The sequence below is a fragment of the Haliaeetus albicilla genome, chromosome 2 (assembly GCF_947461875.1).
Source record: "Haliaeetus albicilla chromosome 2, bHalAlb1.1, whole genome shotgun sequence".
Lineage (NCBI taxonomy): Eukaryota > Metazoa > Chordata > Aves > Accipitriformes > Accipitridae > Haliaeetus > Haliaeetus albicilla.
Genome location: NC_091484.1, coordinates 48,931,231 through 48,958,959, shown reverse-complemented (window position 1 = coordinate 48,958,959; position 27,729 = coordinate 48,931,231). Strand labels below are relative to the sequence as shown.

Genomic DNA, 27,729 nt, shown 5'->3' with positions numbered 1-27,729 from the left:
TACTTAGATACTCTGTCTAAACAACACTGTTTCTATATGTTCAATGTCTTAACATAGTCCAGCTATGAAATAGCTATAATTAGTTATTTTTCTCTGTGGTACTGTCTTACTGGCTATGTTGCCCCAAACTGTCTAAACAAGATACAAAATAACGGCAATTACCTTATGTAGCCATTACATTATCCATAGCATTTAATGAAAATATTATTATAGAGAGTTCATTGTACATGCCTTGTACCATGTCATAAGTAACCTGAAGTTTACCAATACTGAATATACACTGTGTATATTCAGTGTACATATTATCCGTACTCTGTATATAGAACACAGTTTCTAACTTTTTCAACTTATAAAATTAATTCATATTTAGAGATCTCATAATTCATAATGTATCAAGATTTTAAATTTAGACAATCAGAAACAGCAAGGGGAAGTCACCTGGCCGAAGTGCAGTTTATGAAAGACCTCCATAAAATAAATTAGTCTGCTAGCCCACAAAGTTTGTAAGTTGTTTAGAGAACTCTTGTCAGGAACCCCCTGGCTATAGGGAAGCTTGGGATAAGATTCTCCCCCTCCCCTGTAGAGTGTGATTTGATACCTAGTAAGAAAGGTATTTTCTCCTCTCTTACTATGTATCGATATTTTGAAGTGTTTTAAGGCCTTCACAGTCTCTGCATGTCCCCTGCTTTTAACTGTAGTGAACTGTCTGTATACACATTATTCTATTTCCCAAACTTCTGCATTTCCATTCAGAAAGTCATAATGCAGGTATTAACAGAGATTTCCACACGGAGTTATTGAATCATATTGGTAAGCTTGGTTTATGCCTAGGTGCTGTGACATGAATACGCATTGTCTTGAATTAGTCATGTAGTCTGGCATGTTGCTGAGTAATAGCTCACTGCAGCTCTTGACAAGCTGCACAGATCAACTTGGTAAGTGCTTGGTTAAGTATCAGTGTGCCTGGCAATGGACAAAATAAACAGGAAGAAAGTATTGCACTGAAATATTTACAGTCTAAAGGTTTCACCCTTCATACACATTGTCTTCAGGAATGAGTCCATTGAGGTGACTGGAACTACTTGTGCAAAAACAAGTTACGTGTATGTTTGCAATAAAGTCTTAAGAGACTTTAAAAGAGATTCCATTTCAGGACAGGGCTCTAACTGAACTTCAGCAGTGAAAGCAAATCAGAGCATAAAAATATCCACCCCAAAGGAATCCTACTCCAGTTAGCAAAAAGTTTACTGGAGTGATTTTCAAAAGAATTATTTCCTTTTTGTCATAAAGGTTTGAAAATTTTATTTAGTATCTCTGTGAGGAAGAAAATTTTGCTGTTTCACACTTAACATAAGTGGTATATACATTTCATCTAAGAAATGTTGCCATGATTCAACTTATGTTTTGGATGTAATTTTCAAACAAGTAGCTCAGTTATTTACATTTATGTTTCTCAACTCGTACATCAGTTTCTATGCAGTATGTTCATCTTTTTAAAGTACTGATTTTTGGCATTTATCAATATCTGTGTATATCCAAACAAAAATCCTGTCCAAATAATGTTGCGGGATAGTTCACAGCTATATCTAAAATCTGTACTGAGAAAAAAAATTGATTGTGGATAGATATATCATAGATATGTACATACTAGAAGATTTTAAAACAAAACAACAGAATGGAAACATTGCAAGTGTCAGATTCAAAAAGTCAAAATTCTAATTAAATCATCTACTTTCACGAATTGTCACATATATCTGTAGTTGTATTTTTTCCTAATACATTGATTTTGTACAATAGAAATGATAATGATAAATTAGAAATTCAAATGAAATTAAATTAGAAATAAATATATCAGATTTTTACCCTAATAACATTTGTTAAAAGACTTCCGCACAGGAGCTGAAATGAAAACTGTAGTATTTTTCCCATTAACAAAGATTAGGATAATATTAAGTACATTACAGCTAAATAAGGTTTTCTTTCCAATAAGTTAATCAGACAAATATATTTTCATATATGTTTTATATGAAAATATTAAAGACAGTTACTAGTTAGACAGAAATATGATACACACACAGACACACACCTATATGTTATCAGTGCCAAATTTTGCTCTTTAGCATACAGGCACAACTCCTAATGAGATAAGCCGGGAATGTATTTAAATAGTGCACATTTTAAATCACTGCATTTCGATATATTGTTTTGCAGACTATGTGCATATAATCAGATTGTTTTCCAAGCAGATGTCCATTTGATTACTTAAAGTCCAAACTGTGGTCTGGCTATTGACTATGCAGAGGTGGATAATGGGAAGGGCAAAGAAAATACAAGCCTTTGTGCATCAACAGGTGACAACTGCAAATAAGGGAAAAAAAAGAGGGGAGTAGGCTTAGAGGAATATACCTTCCCTGAATCAGAGAGATATGTAAGAAAGAAAAAAGATTTGGCAGAACTGTGACCCTTTTTCATGCAGCAATGATTATGTTGCACATACATGGCTCATGGTAGGTGATACACACAAGAGCAGGGGGAGGACAGCAGCAGGACCTCACAGAGGTTTCTTCTTTGGAAGTTCGCAAAGTTCTCCTGGGGCTGTTGTGAGAGGAGCAATGCAACACGCTCAGGGGCAACAAACTACCCAGCGTGAGTGGAGAGCTTTCACTAGTCCATGCAAATATCCCATTTAAGGGCTCAGACTTTGAATACTAAAAACTTCAAGTCTTGTATTTACAGTCAAGTTATAAAAGCAGAGAGACAACAAGAATACAGATTGATACGAAGTTAAAAAACCCTACAGTTGCACTGCAACTGAAAAACACTAAAACTAAATGTGCATGCCTCTCAGAAGTCCCATACAAGAGGACTAGATTTAAAAAAACCCCAAACCCGACGCCAAAACCTGGTATATATATCCATATGAAAACATGAGGATATTTGATTACTGTCTCTTAGAAAGTGCTGTGTTCAGTTGTCAAGTGACTGGATGCTTTATTTGGACATAAAATGAACTGAAAGGATATTTATTCTGAGTAAGTAAATACACAAACAGAAGTTCACAAGCAGGTATGTATTTACCATGGTTATCAACACAGCAATACCTATTTCTGCACCAGGCATTAGCATTTTGTAAAATGTTTTCTTTGAACTAAAAAGTACAGTCCAAATGTGCCTAAGAAGACAATCAGCTAGACAATATCAGGCTCTCAGATTTGCTTGTACAGAGCTAGTGAAGGAATCACAGTGCTTTAGAAGTGCCAGGCAGTCAGTTATTTCCACAGTAGGTAGATTTATATTTATCAAAACTATTTGAGAAGCCTAGACATAAAATTGATTGAATTCCATTATTCAGCAATAATCTTGAACACTGAGATGAAGCAGCACATTCTAACCTGAGTTTAGCTAGCAGAATTAAGCGACTATTCTTTGCAGTATAAAATAGGAGTGGATCCATACAGGAAATCAGTTGGTTCTCAAATGTTCACACCGTGTCCATTTTGGAGTTTAGCTCCCAGTTGTTTTAACCTGGTTCCATGGACTGAACACCCATTTGCAGTCAGAGCACGCGCCTTGCCCCTGCCATGTAAAAGGAATCCAGTGTGCATGCTCAAGACTGCTCAGTGTTGCAAAATGGAATGCAATAAGCACGGACAACTCCGAAATCCAAGAAGTGTACTCCTGTTAAGCACTAAAATGCTACTGTAGATGCAACCAATAATACTATCCCTGTACTCAGTGACGAGATAGAGGTGCTCTAGCTTCTGATGTTGAGAAGTCAATCTCTGCTTTGAATTTGCCTTTTGGTTGAAGCTACTTCCATCCACAGTGCATATAAAGTGATTAGAAACTAAGTCATGAGACTAGTTTTATGAAATAAGGTGCTTAAAGTCTTAATTATGAACAATTCGACAGATAATGTAGGATCTTCTGTTCAGTTTTTAATATTTTTATTTTATTTTCTCCTGTCCAGGAAAATGGAAACGGAGTGTAGCAATGCCGTTCTGGTACACCAAAAATAGTCAGTAGTTTGAAATCACTGTTACGTATGTATCAAATACATACATAACTTCAATAATTAAAGAGGATATAACATCTTGTTTCACACTATCAAGGCTGAAATGTCCTGTTTCCCTATGTTCAAAAGCAATACAAAAGGAAAAATTTTGGTGAGTCCATTATCGAATAGCCTGCCTCCATCTCTTGAACATCAAGACATAATACAGAAATCACAGTGTATGCAGAAGCTTAGCAGCTGGTAAAGACTTCAGCTGACAGAGTATATTGGCAAGTTACTTTGACATACTGAGAACTATATCAAATTGCTAAAACACACAGAAATTTTGAGCCCTAGTACCTATTGCAACCTCCAAGCCATAGAAAACTACTTTATTCCTAAACTTTTGTCATCCACATAAGTTAGCTGGATTAAAACTACAACACATATTAATTAAGATATAACTAGTGACTTAAAAATTATTGCTGATAAAATGTAAAAACCAGGATATCCAAAACTAGTAAAAGGATCATAATAACAGCAGACAGTTAAAGTCCTGATCTTTATTCAGTCTGAATAAGGAGGAGAATTAGGAAGATACTCTGAAACAAGTGATATTCTTTTCCATAGGATAAAAAGAGAAAAAAAACCCAAATATTTTCAAAGTCTGGTCTGTTCATCCCTTGGTGTGAACAGAACGACGTTTTATAATCACTAGAACTTGTGATACGCAGCGATGTGTTGCTATGCATAGTATTCAGATTCTACAAAGTAGAACGGAGATTACCATTTAATGTAGGTTTTGTCAAGAGTTATGATCAATAATAAAACTTATGGAGCAAATGCGTCTAATCACCAGGAAAGAATATGAGCCCTGAAAGGATGGATCACGCCCACGCAAGCAAGCCACAGCATATGCATTCAAAGATTGCATACAGCATCACAGTATAGTAACACAAAATGTATAGACAGCTTGCTCTTATTACTCTGAAGTAATTTTCCACAGCCTCTGGCCAAAGTTTGTTAGAAACAGGGCATGATTATCCTCAAGTTTTATGCACACTGACTTTAAGAAGCATTACAAATGCTCAGTAAGCATTTTCTGACTCCAAAACCTCCAGGTGCTTCTATAGTGAATATTGTAGTAGCAAACAGTGCCACATGGTGTGCTTAGTCTGCTTAACAGGTAACATCTGAGGCAGGTTTGCAAGTATATAGACTGTAACTGTCAGCATGTCTTTGTCCATGCCTTTGCTCCAGTGTTCCCCACCAGAAAAGCTAAATGAACAAGAAAAGAAATAGCTAAGAACTGTCTATCCTTTTTCTTGACAAGAGGCAATACAGAGGCAATTATACAACTGAGTTGACTGTATGGAGCCAGATAGCCTATATTAACCTGTAAGCTTACCTTGGCATACAAACTTCAATTCCTTGGCGTCTGTGACAGTGGTTCTTTTATCTGACCTCTTCTTTTCTGTCCGACGGTGGCTACGTCTTTTCTTTGTCTCTCCCCAAAGATTCGATCCACCATGCATGCTTGGGATGTTCAGAATGGCAATTCCTTCCAGAGAAATATTGACTAAGTCTAGCTGAATTCCGTCACACTGATTAGCAAGGAGAAAAAGGAAAGGGGGAAAAAAAAAGTGTAAGAGCGAAAGCAATAAAAGAGAAAGAAAGATCAGAATGTTCTACCTATCAGATATTTTTCTTCAACAATTCATCATTCTTAACACTGTTAATGGTTTATTCAATGTTTACACCTAAGATATATACTTATATTGGGAAAGGAGATATGAGATAGGAACAGATCCTCATTCAGAAAGCAAAACATGATTCCCATTCAGCTCTTGATTGCTTAAGTGTGGGACCATTTGGTAGAGTCTTGTTATCTGATACCTATTAATTGACCCAAGTGAAATGTATTTGTAACTTCACTACAGCTACTAGCAGAAAAACGTCTATACTACAAAAATTTCTATAGCAATAACTGGAGTTTTTTTGTTGCCTGTTCCAGCTGAATTGTCTGTCTTATGATTTTGCAATGATACTTGTCATTATAACACCTAAGTCCCTTCCGCATGAAACTGAATATAAAAGTCCCTGCATACAGTGTATACACAGCTTCATGGAAAAGGGTCTAAGCAGGCCCCGAGAGCACGGAACACCACACAGATATTAGTTTCAATCCAAAGGCACAACTGGCACATTAGTGTATGCCCGACTAATAACTCCTACTGGGACATAAGATTAGTAAGCCTGGGTAGAGCAAAATGCTGATGCAGCTACATAATTTCTTATCCCAGAACCTCCATCAGCCAGTTCTCTGTAATATGCATCATTGCCAAAGGAAAACATAGGACATGGAGCTAAAGAAGAGGTATCAGTGCTCCAAAAGCCTTCCAAGACTTAGTGGACACACAGAAGAAATCTTACTCTGTGGGACATTCCCTTCAGTGATGGAATCGTTACTGTAGGGCATCTTGTGTCACTACTGTGTATTTCTCCTGCTTCCTGTAGCAAAACTGGACATTAAGGCATTTTAGAGATGCACATTCCTTTGCTAAATCTGGCTTCAAATTATAACTTACAAAGGGACCATGATTTTCACTTCAGGAGAATGGTTCGGGGACCTTAACTTATCAGCCTGTTCAGCAACAAACTGCAGCATATTCTCAGGTGGCAGAAGCCTACAACACTTGCAAACACAGTTCACCTGACACACATTGGATGAGATGCACCTAGCTTGATAGGACACACCTAGCCTTCGCTGACTATAATTTACTTAGGCTCAGTCCTCCTCCCTACCCCCACTGTTTTAGGATCAGAGGAAGTTCATACTCCATGTAAAACACAGCAAAATACTGAAGAACTTCCACAGAGGAAAAAAAAGACTGAACTTCAGATTACTACAGTTGAACCTGCAGGTGGAATGCAAAGCATCCAGCTCTTATTAGTTCACTGAACCAGGCAAAGTTCCCAGGATTCATATACTTGTACCTTGGCTAGAGGTAGATTAGATTATTTCCTCACCACATAGCTAGAGTGTATAGATATCCTGGCAAGTCACATGCACCTTACAGGGTATAGCAGCATATTTTTTAAACATTAGATCCTATTCCTGCAATGTTCTGCAAGCCAGCAGGGGGTCCAGTCATGCATTTAAAACTGATTAAGGGTCTTATTTTGTAATTCCAATAGACAATAATCAGGAAGAAAACTGGAAAAATAATTAACCACGCTTCACCAATAGTCCAGTGACATCTTGCAGCTTGCTGCTCTGTGGGTCACTGGCACTTTTTCCTCTCTGCCTAAACCTTTATCAGAGCTTTGAAGAAGAAAAGCAAAGTAAAACTCAAAATAAACTGTGCATAATTATTTGTTTACCCTGAAACTTTCTGAGATCACAAAACAGAACTGTATTATAATGCAAACTCTGCATCTGCTTAATTCTTCGAAGAGTGTAAATCTGGAAAGAGAACAATTTCAACATTAAGATTTCCATTTTGTATTTGCTCTTCAAGAATTAAATTTTGAACCTGTGGATTATATTCATATAGGGAAACCTTTGAAGTCAAAAGGTATATCTGGAAGTGAGTTGGCAGTTGTGGCAACTACTGTAATTGAAAGTGTAACTTTTAAATCACACTTTTCTTACACAAAAAAAGGCATGGGTCTTCTTTGTTATTTTGGAAGCAAATTTGTGGTTCCCCCCTATATTTTATATGTATTAAATATTAAGATGATTTATTTTACTAAAAATTCTGCTCATGTGTATGCTCACTTACTGCTATACATTCTAGATAAACAGATATTAATTTCATAATTAAAAGTAATCTTGTGTAAATACCCTGCAGGCCTCAATGAATCAAACACATACTGTGTGTCAGGCCTCCCACTGTCTTCAAGTGGAATGTACTGGCTGGATAATTAGATAGTACATATTTTTTAACCTTATTTGCATGCATATTATATCTTTTGCACACTGACAAGCAGCAGTAACAACAAAAGTCAGATTACCACAGGGAATTCCCACAAAGAAGTCTTCATTTCTTATAATTTGCAGCCTAAATTAAAATAATTTGATCTTTGACAAGGATGAAATGTCAAGCAGAAGGGGGTCCTCTACAAGCCACGGCCTGTGGCTTCTGAAATCTGCCTAATTTATGTCAGTCACTTCTTAATACATATTTAAGTATTACACGAGAAAGATGATAAATATGCAATCTGACACCTTTGGTATTTCCCTGCTGTTAATTTATAAAGGTCTGGCGTCCCCCAAACTGACTGGAATTATTTAAATAAAAGAAGAATTGTGAAATAGGATGGCGCAGGGTCTGGCTTCCATTTTCACTCAATATTGAACACAGCAGGTAGTACACTAAGACAATTGTTTGACTAGGCCTCAGAATCCCACAGTGACGAGGAACTTTCTGACTTAGTAAAGGAGGATTTCTTTTGTTCATACACAGACAAGAAGTTTGCACTACAGGTAGCTCTGTGTTGTCCTAACACATTCATATGCTACAACAACAAAACACAGATGTGTTCTGCTTTTTTTTTTTTTTTTAAATTTCAAACAATGCAATGATGCTGCTAAAAATAAAAGCATCTGCATAAAAATGCAGAGCATGCCTACCTAGATTAGAAATAAACACTAGTGCTTCTAGTTCTTTTTTTTGCCTTCTTTCCAGGCCTCAGTCCCTTTTGGGGCATTATCTTTTACACTTCATTCATTATATCAAATATTTTCAGGTCATCTCTAAGTTGAGAACATACATATCCATGACGAAAAACAGCTGAGATTAAGGCTTTGCTGTGTAACTGAGTGTGATATGATGCAAGACTATGTGATCGTTTAAACTCCTCTCCCCCACCCATTAATACCAGGTAGCATAGGAAGTTTCCCCTGGTCCCATGATGCTTTTACAGCGTTGCAGGTATGGACCATGCCATCCCCACTTACACTGCACCTATGCCTACTCTCATTAAAAACCCTTCACACACCTTTCTTTTTTTCTGAAGTGGAAATAAAGTGTAAGTGCTCTAAACTGTAAAATCTTTAGCCTCATGTACCGACACATTATTTTAAAAAATAAATCCTTAATTTTGCCCTGGGTTTTTTTCCCTTTAGAACCTATGTTTCTCTCCTCAACTTCTTGGATTCCAATTTGGAAATAAAACCACATCTCATTCTGGAGAACATAAGAATTTAGTGTCCAAACTTTGTTCTGCATCTCACACACAAGAAAATACACAGAACATAAGAGACATGAATGTATATCAGGTAAGCCAAGCTTAATTAGGTTAGAAATCAAATATAGGGTTGAATAAATATTTGCCCACAGAATGTTTGATTGCTGTCTCCCAGCTCAGAGATACAGATCCTTAATCTTCATGGGCTTTGTTCATTCAAAATTTGGCTGTAGAGCAAACACATTCTTTGTGCATTTTATTTGGAGTGAAATGTAGTATCATACATCAAGCTCTCATTTACAGCAACATCCCCAAGCAAGGGGCAGCAGGTTAAAAATCAGATGAAAACAGTGCTACTCCCAAGTGTTTATAATGTTCAAACAAGAAACATTAGATACAAGCATATTGGCAAGCATTGTTCATTTAAATGTTGTAAATAAATCTGTAAATAACAACCTCCTAACACTGTGTGCAAACATTTTGGAAACTATTTCCCCTCTGTTTTTTGTTCCTAATTGCAGGACTAATGATAATGACCAGGATAGATCAAGTGAATATTAACAAACATGTCTCATACTGGCAAAGTAATACTTTATTGGTAATAACAGCGATATTGATATGAATTGGTAATAAGCATACAGCTGGTATCAGCAGCATCACAAACTTTTATGCACACTTGTTTGCTTTGGGGTGTTAACCTTTCATCACCCTTTCAGTGGTTACAATTAGATGGCTTAAAATCACATCTTAATATGTATGAGGCTATGTAAGATTTTTGCTGGATAGAAATATTTTATTGGGAAAGCCTGCTCTCCAATTTGTATTTAATCAAAAGGTACATTTAACTTGCAGTAAATTCAAATCAAATCAAACCAGGTAAGCATTTCTTCCAATAACTAATCAAATATTTTTCAGGGTACATGTACTTAAACACATCTGTGTGAAGCACCATCTTGGAAAGCAAGGGGGCTTTTGTTTTTTTTCTTTCTGTTGTTTGCTTGGGTTTTTTTTTAATTTATTTTTTAATCTAACATGTGGAACATGTTTCCACTTTAAAAAGAAACATAACAGCATAACAGGCAAGTCTGGCACCACAGGTCTTACAGTTTCAGTCTCAGTATTCTTTCCTACTGTTCTACTACCAGATCCATGGTCCCTTCAGATCATCTCAGACTTCGCCTTTCAGGAGGCTTTGACCAGACTCTCACAGCTCTCACCACACCTTTCCAAGTGCCTCACGCTACTATACAAATACTTCATGGATACGTGCAGTTTCTCATTACTATTGGAAAGAAAAAGCACTATAATCCTCTTGAGAAATGATTTCATTATTTAACTTAAATTCTCAGGTTTGTACCTTCAGTCATTTCACATCTTTCATTTACTTATTTATGAATATCAGCCCCCCAAACAGTTTATGTAATGTAGCCACTTATTCTATCAGCCATCAAAGTAGCAGTGGCACATTATTTTAAATTCCCATTTTGTCTGTAACTATCCTGTGTCTTTTCAGTTAATGTTCAATGTATAATGGAAAGATGACCCCTTGTGCAGAGAGAAAAGCTATTTAATGAAGGGGAATGATTCCAAAAAATATATATTCTTTAACCTTTATTCAGGAAAGTAAGTACAATTTTAAGGAATTGAGTTTTAAAGGTTATAAAAACTTGGGACCTAGAAATAATAAGATTTTTTTTTTTATTTTAATCCTGCAGCAGCTCTCACTCCCTCCAACAGTCTTTCATTTTTCCATCTGACCTAGTCACACTCCCTATTGATTTCTAATGTTATATTTCACCCCTGACCTCGTCTACTGTATTAAGACTTCACTAATCATCAAACTGAACTTTGTTCTAGTGTGCAGGGCTACACTACAAATAGACACGATAAAAATAATATTTTGGAATAGAGGGTCGAAAGGATGTGCACTGCTTTGCCTTGTCGGATTCAGGCACTCTGCACCCTTGCTCCCTGCATTTCAGCCAAACTAGTGACATTTCAAGGATAAAGGCAACAATTAGTTTCTTACTTCTATTTCTACAGATTCATGCAGCTTCTTACAGGTGGCTGAGAAAGTTTCCGAAGTGCCAAATTCAAAATACCAAAATTTGTTCTTCATTCTGAAACAAGAAAAAAAGAAAAGAAAAAAGAAAGATCTTATTCACTATCAATATGTGACAAAAGTGATCATCCTGTCTTCCATTATAAGTAATGGCAAAGGCTTGGGAACATGTGACATCCCATTTGAAATAGATGAGCTCATAATTTTCAAAGCTTAAATGTTGGTGTCAAGTTGTATGATATCCCCTAAAGGGATAACAGGAATGTGTTGAACTGACAGGTTCAAATGTACCTTTGACTTTTCTTTTTCAGTGACTATCAGAATATTTTTTGTCACTTAACCAGTGACATGCCTCAGAAAAATGTATCGATTTCTTGTCTTACACCTACTATACGATTTCTGATTCATGGTTAAAATCTCTATCCCGCAGAGTACTAGAATGTGCAAGCAGGACACTCCCATCATGAAGAAGAGCCAAGACCAAAATGTAGCTTGCCTTAAGTTAGCTAAAGGTAAAGGTAAATGCTTATTGTTCATGATGACAGATGAGATATTCACAGAAAATAAAAATTCCAGATCTAACAGTCTGTAGATATTTTGCAGTAGGAGAGCTGTATTACCAGGTAATTAACTCATAGACACATTTTAAATGGGTGATGGGACCTGCATCTTGAAGTTCATTAACAGATTCTACAGAAAAATAAAACCGGATATAATGCTAGTAAATTGCTTAGTTTAACATGACAGCAGGCAGAGATTACACTTTTTTCTTCTTAAATACATAAAGACTGCACTTCTGTTTTACCAGATTTATTGCATACTGTTAAATACAATCATGACAGCAGCAGTACTATTTCAAATAAGTATGTGCAGTTTTGTTGAACTCTCATGAGTAATTATTATTCTGTAACAAAACAAGAAGCTAAACTGAAAAAAAAAAGACACTGAATTAGAATTCATTATTCACACTTAGAAATCAGATATGAACACAGTTCATCCACTTGTATAAACTGTTCTCTGACACAGACACAGCACAGTGTGCTTGGAACTTGAAAATGACTGAGTTTGCATGAGCTAGAAGTGGAGAAGAGTGAAACACAGATGTAGATGACTGTCAAACATGTCAGCAAAAGTACAAATCCTACCCTTGAGTACTTATTCCAAATTACACATAAAAGTCTGCTTAGAGGCTCTTAAAGTCGACTTAATGGCTCTTAAAGTCACAAAGGGAGAAGGGGTACTACAGTACTGGACATTCCCAGAAACCTGCTGGCGTGAGAGCCAGCAATTCCTGGTGCAGTACCAGAGGTGTGTGAGGATGTCCAACCTGGCAGCCTGCACGGAGTGGGGAACAGAAGAATAATAAGAAAGTGACACATTTCTGGTGAAAAAGTTACAGGCATTTCCAAAGGTTTTTTTCACAGAAAATCTGAAAATGTTTGGAAACAAATGTTGAGAACCTGCTCTGGGATAAACGGCATATTCTCAAAAGAGCTCCAACAGCCAGAAGGGCTCAGACCAGATTCAGCTTCCAGACTCCAAGTCTGTGAGTGGAAGTGATGTGATGCATGTTCCTTCTATACCTGCAGATTAGGTAGTACACTGACATGCTGACCTGGGATCAACTGCTCTATTTATGCCAATGTATACAAAGAAATGTAGAGTCCTTTAATTTCCAAACAAATGTGAAAAAAGTCCTGAATTCCTATTGGGTCCCTTTGGAAAATCTGGATGCAGCTATTTTCCTGCTACTTTCTACACAGGGATTATGAATAATGAAAAAAAACCAAAAACAAAACCTGGTGTAAGTATTCAGAAAAATACTTTGTCATTGCTTTTGATCCTATTATTGAGTAAGATCAACAAGCCTTTGCATCTTCTCCTTTGAGAGCCCTTCCTCTTGCTATTCAGTTATTTTTACCCCAAATGAAGCATCTTTTCTTTTCCTTTATTGAAAAGCCTGCTTCAAATTGACTTATTAGCACTGTATATAATAAAACTCTTTGACTTGCACAAAGATGAAATAGATATATTTTAGAGTAATTCAGAATATATTGTGTCAAATTCATGTGTTTTGAGTTCAGCCAAACAAAACCCAGCATTGTCAGTGCATTCAAGGTTTACTAGAAAATTTCGATCTATAAATCAAAACCTTGTAGAATTATACGACAGAAGATTAAGTACGTTTATCAGGTGAAGTTTTGATGGTAGACGTATTTCTTGTCATTGTATTATACCTTATAAGATTCTATTAGGCCAAAAAATGGAGTCTTGTGAGCCTGTTCTCCTTTCTCTAGTTGACTATATCTCTGTTTTTAAGGATAGAAGGACAACCTACCTGACAGCTTTTCCAGTACAAAGATAGATGTAGATACAAATAATATTATTCTTCATTTTCAAAAGGATTTACTAACTCCCTTTACCAGCCATGAAATAGATTAGATTGCATTGTTCTTACTCAAATGCACTATATTTTTTATTGAACAGAATATTGTATTACGACTTCTCGTATACATACAAAGTTAAACGTAAAGAAATCAAGACAAATTATACTAAAATTTCCATAAGCAAGACCAGTCTTATAGTAAATATTCTAACTTTTCTAATATTAAAAAAAAATCTCTAAATTCATATCTTCCACTTGCATTCCTCTTTCAAACAGGTGAAGCTTATCTGCTTATCAAGACAGCAGCAAATAGTGGAAGAGTCCATTTAGAAGATTAATAAAATACTCTCATGGCCATTCTAATTTCTTTCACAATGGTGTAAGTAAATTTTAGATTGGTAAACAAATACATATTTAATGACAATTTTGCAGCATTGAAACTGTAAGAAACTGAATCACGGGCTTCTGTTATGTCTATTTTTCTCCCTCTCCTAGAGGAGCTGATAATTTACACATGTTCCCACATTTAATAAGAGATGACCGAAATAAAGATGAAGTCTGTTTCAGTAAGAAAAAAAAGTGCTATACAGTAGCACTTTTCTTTACAACACTGATTTTGTTGGAATAGGAATAGATTATTTTACAGGAAAGTGTTTTTGCATATGCTTCAAAGTGCATAGTTAAACTCTTAAACAACTTTGTGTTTGAAAATACAATATAAATAAAACATCAATCATGATTAAAGGCTGACCTATCTAATCCTGCTATTGGATTACAGAATGTCAAAATGTATACTGCCTATGGATGTAGGAACAACAAAACAAAACTGTACTTCCAAGAGCCTAAACACCTTTTATGCTGGCGGTATTCCACACCCTCAAGTATTGGTCAATTTTCTGATAAGTGAGTAAAACGATCTTCGTAAACAGGGATGAAACAAGACAGTATGGGAAGGCTAATACCGCCATTTCTTACAGCGTTTCTATACTGTGGATAAATATCAGACTTAGAAACTTGGATATGTTTCTTGGAAAAGTTCAGGCTAATATTTGGTAATCAAGGCAAAATGATCAAAATAGTCTGTGATATGGGTTTGCTCCATTATCAGTTAATCAGAAACCCCCCTACTGCTAAAACTATTTTATATAACCTTTCTGATTAAGCAATTACAAGGCATGTCACTGAAAAATTGTCCTGTATCTAAATATGGAAATAGTAACTACTTTATTCTACACCTGAAGAGCATCTATACTTCATTGCAGTATGCACACTCTGTCGGAACGTGCGTAACAATAGACCAGCTATAGGCTGCTAATAAAAGGTCATGACAATAAAACAGGAGTATCTTTAAATTTAAGAAACAAATTAATATTCTGGTGTTAAGGGTCTACAGTTGGGACAAGAGCTTATTGCTACATTTGTAAGTTTGTCACACTTTCTACCACATTCTATTTATACTTCTTATATTTACTATTTATATTTATTATATTTATTTCTACTTTATTTTAATGATGCAGTGTCAAGCTTCAATGACTTGAGCTAAAAAATTCTACATCAGGAAATTTCTGACTGCAATTTTTAAAAAATTTCAGCTGAAATACTTCGACCATTTTTGAAAATGACTGGAGAAAAACATGTATATTTGCTTATATTAAGTGTGTTTGATAACATACACTTTGAACTGTTTTAATACAGCTACACTTTCAGAGCAGAGATTTTAAATTTACCACAATGATGGCCTTGCATCAAGAATATTCCTCCGGCCATCTGCATGAAAATACATACAGAATTTAACTATATTATGACCATTTGGAAATTCTGGGAAAGCTTTATTTTCAATATTCTCATATAGCACAGAAAGAACAAATTTTTGTCTCTAATTCTGTCATCTTTTAACCTTTAACCTATACAAAATATAGATTTTTACCCATGAAACTACTAGAATTCTTAATTCTTCCAAGGTAAATTCCTTTAAAATTCCACTGCCAGGCAGCACTTGATTTCCTCCATAAACTATACTGTTTCTCAAAATACAATTCCTAAGCACTGCCTTCTGAAAACTTTTTTTTTAAAGTATTCCAATTATGTTGCAGAAATACTGTTTGTTTGTCAGTGAGTGTCAAGAGTTGGTCTTAGTCTGTATCATAAACTCATACAGTTTCCAGCATAAAGCTCCCATTCTAAGAGTAGTATTGATGAACAGCAGCGTACAGAATGTAACGAATGTAAAAAAAATCCCATGGGAGGTGGGGGGAAGGAAAAGTAGGAAAGAAGCCATATAGAGTGGATGCTTATCATCTCATTCACAACATTTCTGGAAGGTCCTCAGAGCCACAGATTCAGGGTAAGTATATAAAAGGAACAGGTTTCTCTGGCTCCCTTTTCCCTCTTGTTCACTCTTTTCTCCTCTGTTCCAAGGAAATGTGAAATAAGGTGCAGAACCACCTCTGCAGGGAATCAAAAATACCAGAGAAGAGCGCAGAAAAGGTAGTGTGAGACAGACAGAGGTGTATTTTCACAGAGGAGAAACTGTGAAGAGTCCAAAGGGAGAAAGTGGTTGACAAATATATGTGAAAAAAAAAAAGGAGATCATAATCAGGGAAAATAGAGGAATCAAGAAAGAGAGGAATGAGAAAAAGGCAGGAACCTAATTTCAAAATGCATTGAAGTTCTGCAATGCTGAAAGAAGAATGATGATAAAATGAAGAAGGGAAGAAAAAGAAAATAATCCTGAAGGAGACCCAAGTAAAATCACATATTTCTGAAGTCTGAAAATACGGATAATAAGGTCTAAAAATGAAATTGGGAGTATAGGAAACTCCATGCTGGGCAAAGAGGATGAACATCTGTTCCAATATTCTGTCACTGACAGTGGTTAGTACCAGAGACTTCGGAGAACAGTGTAAAACTCCATGTTGTATACAGCTGGGAATAATCTAGCTTTAAGGAAGGTTTATTTTATTTATGATTCTATCAAATTGAAAGAGGGCACATTTAGACTAGACATAAGGAAGAATTCTTTTACAATGAGGGTGGTGAGGCACTGGAACAGGTTGCCCAGAGAGGTTGTGGATGCCCCATCATTGGAAGTGTTCAAGGCCAGGCTGGGTGGGGCTTTGAGCAACCTGATCTAGTGGAAGGTGTCCCTGCCCCTGGCAGAAGGGTTGGAGCTAGATGATCTTTAAAGGTCCCTTCCAACTGAAACCATTCTATGATTCTATGATTTTAATTCAGTTTGTGGCCATTTACACCATGAAGCAATATGGGGGGGGGGGGGAGGGGGGAGCAAAAATTAGCCAAATTTATGAGGACAAATTACCCCTTTTAAAAAAAAAAAAAAGAAAAATGTTGTTTATGTTAATCCATGGCTGTGTCTATTAGAGGTTGGAATTTTGTATTGCATTAAAAAACGCCAGCAACACAGAAGCCCTAGTGCTGGTTCCCAATGTATGGGGGAAAAAGTCTGTATGGGAAAAAAAAGTTTCTAAGGTGTCTCTGAAGTTGCTGCTTTTGGTTTACTGAGTCCCAGCCTGTGAGACATACATTCAAGAGCAAGTGAAGGAAAATTTACAGCAGCTTGTATGTCATGGTGATTGTACTTTGTATTTCTCATAATAAAATGTGCTGATACATTGGATTTTATCTAATTAAATAAATACTTAATATCTGATAAAATAAATAAAACTTCAGTTGCTAAAAAATATTTTAATACTTCTTACAATTCAATATAAAGAATATTTTTATCAAGTCCTATCCCTCTCACAGAAATTTTCAACAGACAACATATTTTCCATCTTTTCTTACTGTTCATAGATCTATTATCTAGGTAATTTTATACTTTGGTAAAAATGATTTCATTGCAGCACATAATATATATTAATAAGAATGTATGACTTTTTCTAATGTTCTTCTTTTCTTTCCACTTCTGTCTTAACAATCATATAATTCCTGTTCTGCTTTATAATGAATCATACGCAAAGGTAAGGAAATAGCCAGTGGAGATGCACATCCATAAGAGATTTATGTGTGACTGGCATGATTTTAATAGAGACATCTTTGTCAATTTTTTCTTTTTTCATTACCAACTGTACTTATGGCAAATCTAAGTTTTAATCTCCTATGGCACATAGCATAAGCAGAGATTGTATAGATCAGTGCAGAAAAGTTAAAATCCTAAACAGTTCCAGTTTTACACAATAAATAAAATTTTCACATTATCATACAATGATACCACCTGTAGTTGGAAAGCTACCCCATAAAAGCTTATACCATTAAGTAATACTGAGATCATTCTTCCTGACATTTATTAGTCCTACTGCTGCAAAGCTGCATTTGACTCCATTTTCTCTCACGCTTTGTAACACAGTTTTGCCCTGTAGCTTGCACTTCTGCATGCAGCTGGTCTGCAATCTCTGCTGTCCACCTGCCTGTCCCACTTCTCCAGCTCTCTGCCTGATTTTCTCCAAACTGTCTGCAGTTTGTTACAGCTGTAACTACCATCCCTCCCCCTTGCCTGTTCAGTTCTAGTCCTGCCTTCAGCTGTACTCTCACATCTGTCCAAGAGCCCACTCCTGGACACCTTGTTCACTCTGACCACTTTCAGTAATAAACACAAATCATCAAGAGTTGAAAAGGGCCTCACAGTACTGACTGGGATATAAAAAACGTAGATGACCTTTAATGTGGATAAATGTAACGTGATGTATAGAGGAAAATAAAAAGCAATCCTAGTTTTACAAACAATGATACGTTCTCAGGGACAAAGAGTTGGGCTTACAATAGCTGAATGAAGTGTTGGAGCAGTGCTTAATAGCATTTGCAGGAATTGTGTTATGATGCTGAATACTATATGCTGTTTTCCTTTCCCCAAAGGGGAAATGGGGATGGGGGAGAGAGAAAAAAAAAAAAAAAAAAAAAAAAAGATAAGAGTATAATAGAACTGGAAAAATTACGGAGAAAGAAAGTGGGGACAATCAAAATATTGAACACCTTTTGAACTCTTCAGCCTAGAAAGATGATAAAAGAGAGATATAACAGAGTTCTCTCAAATCATGTATGCCATAGGGAGGATGAACAGGGCATGACTATTCAGCATCTTTCCCAAGAAAAAGCTAAGACAGATGAGAAGGACCTGGGAGGCAGTAGATACAACAAACAAAAGGTTTCTTGACACAGCATGCAATTAAGATACTAAACTCTTTGCAACAGGATGCCAGAAGTTTACATCAGTTCAAAAAGTATTGGAGGGCTTCATGGAAGAAGTAGCCACTGAAGTCCACATAACAAAAGCACCACAAATAAAGAAATATATTCCATGTTACCCAGTTCTTCTCTTTTTAGACTTATTGGCTAGATAACCTTTTGGCTGACACTGGATAGGTATTTTTATGTTCTTATGTCTCTGGTCCCAAGCATATTTCCTCTTTTCTCTTACTTTCTTTGCTGGATTATCTATTTCTCCTAATAAAAGTCTTGCCACCCTTTACCACTTCTTATCTTAGGCTCCAACTATGCATTTGGATTGAAATATTTGTACAGACAGTCCAGCCATGAGTACCAGTCAGTTCACACACTCCAGACAGGTACTGATGTTCCTGAACATCATCTATTATCTGTATATTTGCAGACAAAAGAAGCAACAAATGCACCGGAGGTCTGTGCACTGTTTCCTGATTTTGCTGGGCTCGTGATCAGAATGTAAATTGTCTAGGTTTTTGAGAGAAATAGTAGCCAGATTGGAAGCACTCCCTCTGCTAGAGCTACCAGAAAAAACATGAGCAAAACCAGGATGATAATCGTATCCATAACCCACATTCTTCACTTATTAGCTATGAAACCTGTTCTCATTAGATTAACTGTGATGCCTTTCTCACATACCCTCCTTACACTACAGATTCCAGCTGAGAGAAGCCTACTACTAACATCTATACAGAAGAGAATCTTATCCTAAAATATAAGTAAAAATGCCCATATTGAAATATAAACAACACACTCCAATAATTTTAAGAGCCTCAGAGTATATGCTAGGTGTTATAATGCAGGAGGAACTCAGTGACTTTTGAGCTGTGCCTCAGGCTGGATCTGTTTTGTGCCAATATGCAACAGGATGTTCATGGGAAAAAAAGATAATCTATTTCTCCTAGAGTTATAGAAAAGTGGTACACTCAACTGAGACAAATTACAGGAGGTTAACCTACAGCACCTGGTATAAAAACCAGCTATTATAAAACAGTGTGATACCTGACTGATACAGTTTACAAGATATTCCTCCATGTAAGAGGGTACGGTTTCTAATCTGTGATAGAAATATCTGTTTTAAATAAGGAATTCTGACACTTGCTTTTGAATAGATTCTGTTTTAACAACAGTTATTAGTAAGACCAAAAAAACCCACAGTTTAGTTTCTCAAAACATTTACTTAAAATTATCTTCATTGTATCTGTGATTTATCTGTCATTTTGCTCCATTAAATGAACGTTCCTGTAACACTTCTTAAATCCTTTGTGACCATTCCCCATCATGAAGATTCCTGCTTTTAACATTTTACTTATTTTTATCCTCATATTTCTCCTCAGTTTCTTTCTCAAATTCTCCAGTCTTGGGAGCAGATGCTGAGGCACCAATGACTCATTAATCTGAAGAGGTTTTTTATCATGAACAAAAATAAAGCCTATAAACAGTTCCACATTTACCAGCCTTGGTCATACTAGAGAACCAACAAAGCTCTTTTTTTGGGAAAAAAAAAAAAACCCCACACCAAAAAGCCCTCTCTGTATGTGTTATAATAGACCTACTATCTCAGAGCAAGGTCATAGACCTTCACATTTTATCTTTAAATTATGTCAGACAAATAAAACTATTTTCCTTCCCCTTACCCACTAATATAGATACGTAAAAGCAGATATGACACTGAGTAGTACTTAAATTAATGAGATCATTGTTAAGGCAGTTCAGAGGTTCAGGGACAGGTTTGCAAGGAGCAACTCCTCATTGGCTGCCTCACATGCACAACTGTAGCTCTGTTTTAGAAAACAAACAAACACATAAACCAGTTTTGTTTCCCTGTAATGCAGGTGATTATATGTAATCAGATAATCTTTTTCTGTACCCAATATTTTAACTCCTTCTGAAAAACTGAAGTATCTCAATCCTGCTATTCAATTCTTGCCGAAAAATCCTTCCATTCCCTTAAAATACTTGAAACACCATGCTTTATACCATTCCCCAAGTAGGACACAATGAGGAGATTAAGGAAAAAAAAAAAAAAAGAAGTAAGCAATCAAATGCTGTAAGGGAAACAACACGCAGCTCCACTGTGAACACACAGGAAAAACATCAGAGTCTGTGTAGGAAAAAATCTTTGACAAAATCTTTTCTCCTTAGGATCCCTCCAGAAATATTTAAACCTGACAGGATTGGGGACAGACTCTGCCTGTCTGACTGGGATTCACGGGATTTTAACTTTCTTTTTTTACTGATAGAGCAGGTCTATGACTTTAGGAAGTCTCACCCTTTTCAAGCTTCACTGCCTCCCGATTCCACCCTTATGATAAGACCACTTCTAAGTATGGGACGGCTTGCCTAGGATTCAGTTTAACACCATACTTAGGCATGTCAATGCATCTGTCTACCTGTGAAGTAGACAGTTGTATTCCCATTGAAGACAAAAGACATCTACTCAATGGAACTGAAGGTGTGATTCACCAGGCCTGAGTAAGCAGAATTGCTCTCCAGGCTTCAATGAGAGAAATAACTGGCTCTCCACTGACTACAGTGAGAGCATTAACAACTAGTTCATGTGTACATAGACACTTTTTGAGTCCTATATTGAGTTGTCTAATCTCAAACTGAAAACCTGTCTTGTTTCAAAACACTTACAGCTAGACAGAAGGAAAGATCCCCTTCCCCCAAACCCTACAAGATAAATATAATATCATTATTCCTCATTTTACTTGCTAAAAGAGAATTTAAACCCCATACCTTTACAAGTATTTAGGTGGGACAAGGCATCTAAGCATCCTTATACCTAAGGCTTTTAGTGACTTGCCACAGAAGAGCCCAAGATCTGAACCCAGTCCACCACCTATGTTCCCTGTAGCACCTTAAATGAAAAAGGCAACATAAGCTGTCCCTTCTCTCTAGTCTCATCTTCTAGGAATTTTCGAATAGGCATATAACCTGTCTTTCTCTCCAGGAAACGCATGGACACTATGCTACTTCATCTCCTACAGAAAGGTTACAGCAGAGCTGCCAGCTCTCAGGTGCAGACCATTCAGGAGAGGACAGGCACGCAAAACACATGGGCCAAGCTTCATTCTCTTTGTGAAACAGTTCACAGTTACTAAATAAGAGTACATTCCTTTCTATTTTGTAGGGTAGGATGGGATGCCTTTTGTTTTTAAAAGGCCACCGATTTTTTAGAAACCTGAAAATATTACAATTAATGCTATATTTGTGAGTCTATATTTTTAGGCAATGTTTTTTTCCCGTCAAAACTGAACGCAGTCATCAGCTGTGGTTAAAAATGCTGTTCTGTAAATGTGCAGAGACTTCAGAATGCATTTTTAGAGTGACAGAAGGTCTTTACTTTGTAGAAATCAGGACTTAACATTGAAAATACACATGGTAGCTGTATAAATAATAAATTCTACTACTATAACTACTTACCACCTTACTCTTCAAAATATAAATTTAGAAAACTTTCTACACTGAACAGCACCTTAAAGGATGAGGCAGGCTGCCAGGCAGAGAGTAAAGCTAAGAACAGTGTAGTGGTTTTGCTCCTCTGTACAAAGCTATGCAACCAAGAGTCATTCCACCAAAAATCTTGTTGGATTATTAGCAAATAACTCCTAAGTACCCCGCATGTCATTGTTTCATTTATTAGAATGTTGTAGTGAGAACACGTTTTTTAATCCCTGTGCTCAATTACAATTTAAAATACATGCAATCAAGAAGAAATCGATTAATTTTCAAAAGCATACTTAAAATAAATCTGTAAAATGGTTCCCTATGTGCCTTCTATGGAATGTGCTGGTGATTATATACATTCCACTCTGGGGAAGTCCATAGACAGAGACCCTTTTCACAGGGATATACACAAAGATCACTTCAAGAAATCTCTGCCTTTCTAATTTTTGGATAATCATATGCTACAGGAATGGTAAATTTACCACCAATGTCTAGCAGGGAGAGAACTGATGAGAAATCAACCTTTATGGGTGGTGATTCTAAGCTATCAAGTAAGCCTTGTAATTAGACCTGTGCTTCTGCCTAAATTATATTTGTCTTATACTACAGCTCCATATTGCATTTCTAATCACTACTTCACCCCAGCTTTTAAAAATCTCTCACAGCTCCATGCTACCAGCTGTTGTTTTCTTTCCTAATGCACTTCACTTGCGAGGAAAAAAACCCAACACCCCCCCATTTAGATGTCTTTGAACTTCATCCTTACTCACTGCTTTTCAGCTCCTGAGACAAATGGAAGCAATCATTCTTTGCTTTAAAGTCGGTAATACTTTAGGACTTAAACTTGTTAAGGGAATCAAACATGGTCAATGAGGATACTGTCATCTGGAAGCACTGATCTGATTTCTTCAAATTTGCAGGATTCCAAAGACTGGTTGAATTGAAAATTGCACCAGTTTAATCGGTTTTCTAAACTTAAACACACAAGTACAGATTGGTGTATGCTATTAAATTAAGAAATGGAAATCAAAGTAGCTACTCCTATATACAGAGATAAAATGAAGCACTTCAATGCTTGCAGAATTGGGACTCTATTTCAGTATGAAACTTCGTAATTTTAGGTTAGTTAATAATTTTCTAACTGATCTAAACTAAGCCAAATTAAGCCACTCTTAAATGAAAGTTCATCTATATCTACTCTATCATTTGTTCCAGTTCAATCATTGTATAGATTGAATTAAAAACGTAACAAGAAAAAGACAAAACCAACAGACAAACCTTATATTAGACTAGCACAATATTTTTATCTAGACATGTTATTTGACATACATAAAACGTCAGCTGCACATGTTTTGTTAACATACATGCATAGCTTTTCCTGAACTGTGAACATATCACTAAGGAAATACAAATCATCAGCACATAAAGTGCTGCTTCACAGAGTTCACTGTAGTTACACGAGAAGTGCAGGTAACACTTCCAGTGACACTCGTCATTGTATAAAGCTCACAGAATTTAGCTTGAAGGCTTGGCTTTCTTTCAAAAACCAAATCTTAAGAGTATATTAAAGTATAAAAGCCCAGCATCTAAAACAGGTCTTCAAAATGTATTCTGCCATAAAGTTTTTAGGGCTGAAGAAAAGTAATAAAAACCATAAAATATAGTTCTACAATATTACATCCGAGAAAGGGCAAGTGAACTTTTCCAAATCTTAACAAACAAAAAACCTCAGAGAAATCATGTATGAAACAGTCTGTAGAATCTTCTGCTTGGGACTTCACAACAGCATATACTAAATTCTTAAGTAAAAGCTTAGCATGCCGACTACAAAAGACATGCTTTAAAAAAAATAGGGTGTACCACAATTTTTCAGCTTTTCAACTGAGAGCACACAGTTACCCATCATTTTTCATTTTAATGTTGAGTGAAGAACTAGGATGAAGTATACGCTGCAATTCTTAGCTTTTCTGTAGTTCCTCTGCATCAGTCTACAAGTACAAAGGGGCAGTAAAAATTATTATGGTACAATATATAATAAAGTCCTGATGACTCTTACCTCACAGTAATGCAATTTTTCTGTTGTTTAGAGGCTTGGTCTGAGAAAGGGAAGATACTAGAATATTTCTTCTTCCCATCAGTTTTCAGCTATGTATCGTGGTGCTGAGGCTGAATCAAATGTCAGCATAGGATTAATGATTTAGCTGGTAGGAGAGGTGGCATAAGACACACGTAGGATTTGAAATACAAATTTCAGATTTAAAAGATCCATATTTGTGCATTCTTGTGTAAGCCCTAGAGCTGACTGAAATTATAGTTTTCAGGTAAGAGGTACATGTTTGTGTGTTAAGATATAAGCAGCACATTAACCAAGTATAACTCCCTTCAGAGAAGGGGGTGGAGAGGAGGGAAAAAGCCAAGCCTGCTTAGTGAAAACAGTGCTGTTTTCAGTAGACAACAGAGGCTATTATGTTACAGCAGAACTATAAAATGCTTTCTGAAAAAAAGGTCTTATCTTTGCAAGTGGACTTCAATAAAATGTTCCTGCAGTATTTTCCTAAGTAGTAGAGTATGTGTTTGTAATTAATATAAAAATGTGGCTTTATCTCTAAGTAGGAATATTATTAACATACCAGCTCTATTTTTGTAAGTTCCATGAGAACATGCCAAAGAATGATTTTGGTGACCCATCTTTTACATTCACAGCCCTAATACGCCTGACAGTCTTTTGTATAAACCTAAGTCATTTTCCAGACAGGTTACCTCTAGGAAATAATGAACATACTACATTTTCTTTAGCTGTGTCTCTACATGCGGCAGTATGCTCAGGAGCATTTCTTAAAGTTTGTCTCACTTTGAAAATACTTCATTCCAGCATCTTGGCCTGCCTTTTCTCTGAGTTGTTCCTTAGAGCTAGATATTTGCTGTGAGTACAAAGTATCACGGGCAATTGTCACGTGATAAATTACTGTTTTCATCCATTAAATATTAAAGCTGCTCACTACTGACCTTGAGTACCACTTATGCTCCCACAGCCGTGGCCCTTTTCTAAGTCAGCAGGGTACAGCTGGCACAAATTCAGCCAAGCAACTAGATTCATACCCGTTCACAAAAGTTAGTACTTTTAAAAGCGCTGTGTCTCATGTAGTACAACCGGAGACTTGACCACGCTTGAGAAAGGTGTCCAACACCTGACTACTCCTAGTGAGGAGTATTACCTGCTCACATTGATTTGCAGCAAAGTATTTCTCAGTAAGTATTTCCACTTAACATTTACTCTCAGGGAACCTGTGTAGTGGGAGATATTTACGAGTTGCTTTCAGCTTCAGAATAAATCACCTCTAATTCCTCTAAGTGAAATCAATCAAAAGTCTGTAAAAAATGGACTGGTTGTTTGGTCGATTCTGGCAGAAAAGTAAACAGCACTTCAGCTTTTCTCCACCATTAAGGTCTAAATGGCCTAGAAAGTAAATCAATATCTCCAGTCAGCCTTCTGGCTATTGTTTAGCCAGTAGATATGGATTTTCTCTACCTTACTGCGCTCCTTTGGGACTAACCTGTAATCCTCAGAGAGTAATAATAAGTTCGTTATCTAGTTCAGCTCTCTGTTGTACATTTAAATGGACCACATCCATCAGCAGCACTTGTTAAAGGACAATGACATCCCATTCAACCTATCTCACAGTGAAAATACTTGCAATACCTATGGAGAAAATTATTATAAAAATCTTATTTGTTGTCAGGTTATTAAAAATGAAATATCACAAATGAGGTAAACAGCAAATAAGGATTTTTCTTATATGTGTAACATTGTTTCTTTGTTAATGAGTTAAATTGTGGTGAAGTTTATTTCTGTCATACATCATGCAATCTTTCATTATTCATATCAATCTGTTTCAAATATTTCTGGTTAAATACCACTGCAAAGCAGGCAGCTGTCAGAACCAATCAGCACTTATTTTTCATTTCTGAGCTACCAGATGTTTGCTGGACTAAAATGATTTTCCCTCCCTCTACCTAGGAGTGCACAAGAAAGCTCTCTCATTTTTAAACACTGAAGTTTTAAAAGGTTGTACTCTGGGATCACGGAATCTGAGCTGTTCTCTCAACCAGGGAGAGTTACAGTCTCTGATCTGAGCACTCCATTTTATTGTGTACACACATTTTCTCTGATAAAGGTATAGAGTCCATCACAACATGACAAACAAAACATTAGTTTTACAGCTTTTACACTGAACATTTAAAAAAACCCCAAACTAGTAACTGTTCTCTAGATGCTCTGAGTATTTAAAAAAACAAACACTTACTACTCACTAGTTGCTGTGACTAGATCCATACTGTAAATTATGCACATGAAGACTGCTGTCTGCTGGGGAATGTGCTTCATTTTATCTACAGCCTCATAGTCAGCCCTCAGAGGGGTTACACAAATATACATAAGAGTCACAGCCACAACTGCCACACTGCCACAGGTTCTTTTCTCTAATTCAAGAATTATTAGGGAGAATGAAACAGGAAAAGGATGGGGGCTATGGCTCTATTCAGGCAAGTGGTTTGAAGAGCAATAGTTTCTATATTAAGTAACCTTTCTTTTTTTCTTTCAGAATTGCCCATCCGGATTGCAACCACATTTAGGTGAATGACAGTCTTCAAATCAAAAGGAGAGTTGAGAGAGTCCTAAATAAAGATTAAGGAATTGATCCTTGAAATGGATCATCTAAATTCAGAGGTTAAGTCCAAGCAGCAATGCTGTACGGAAGGACAAATGGAACTTTATGACTGTGGCAATTCCCAAAATGCAGCTTTAGTCTCTGGTGAGCTGCTGTTGGTACTGGGATCACCACTAGGTGACAGCTAGAGAGCACCCAGAGTTCCCCTGATTTTGCTCTGGTCCTAAAGCAATTCACTTGGTTTGGTGAAGTTTTTTAGATCACTCCACACAGCACTGTAATGAAAAACAACAGAACTTAAATTCCTACGTACATGTCACTTTGAAAATATCCATTAACGTTGTGTGAAATAATGCTTATAGATCTTACAAATGGAGCCGTAAAGTCTTCTGAATGTCACTGATCTTTGGCAAAGAATGAGGTCTAGTAAAAAGACAATTCAAAGAAATCAAAGCCACAGAATGGAGTGCCTGAAAAAGCATCTGAAAAGGTGTCCTTCAAAAATGCTTCACAAAAATGGTTCTTGTCCTTTCTCTTTTGGTATGCAAGATATAAATTAAAAATAAATCTCTCCTCTACTTTTCCATAGGACTTGGGGGTTCACATCACTGTAAGAAACCAGAGACGAGATTGATATTCTAGGTATTTGTTTGCTTTTGGTATTCTTATTGTGGGATCCTGTTCCCCTTGTTATGTTTGTTCTCAGGGAACTGTAGTGGCAATGACTTGTGAGACA

At 36.4% G+C, this 27,729-nt stretch overlaps 1 protein-coding gene across 6 annotated transcripts in view; it reads right to left on the bottom strand.

The window, feature by feature from the left end:
* Positions 1-27,729, bottom strand: part of DGKB (diacylglycerol kinase beta) — a 366,387-nt gene that overhangs the window by 74,330 nt on the left and 264,328 nt on the right. For all 6 annotated transcript variants that reach the window (XM_069774198.1, XM_069774191.1, XM_069774183.1 and 3 more), the window contains 2 exons: positions 11,217-11,307; positions 5,403-5,598 (listed from right to left, as the gene is read on the bottom strand). In XM_069774198.1, coding sequence (XP_069630299.1) covers positions 5,403-5,598; positions 11,217-11,307 — 287 coding nt within the window. The remainder of the gene's footprint in view (positions 1-5,402; positions 5,599-11,216; positions 11,308-27,729) is intronic.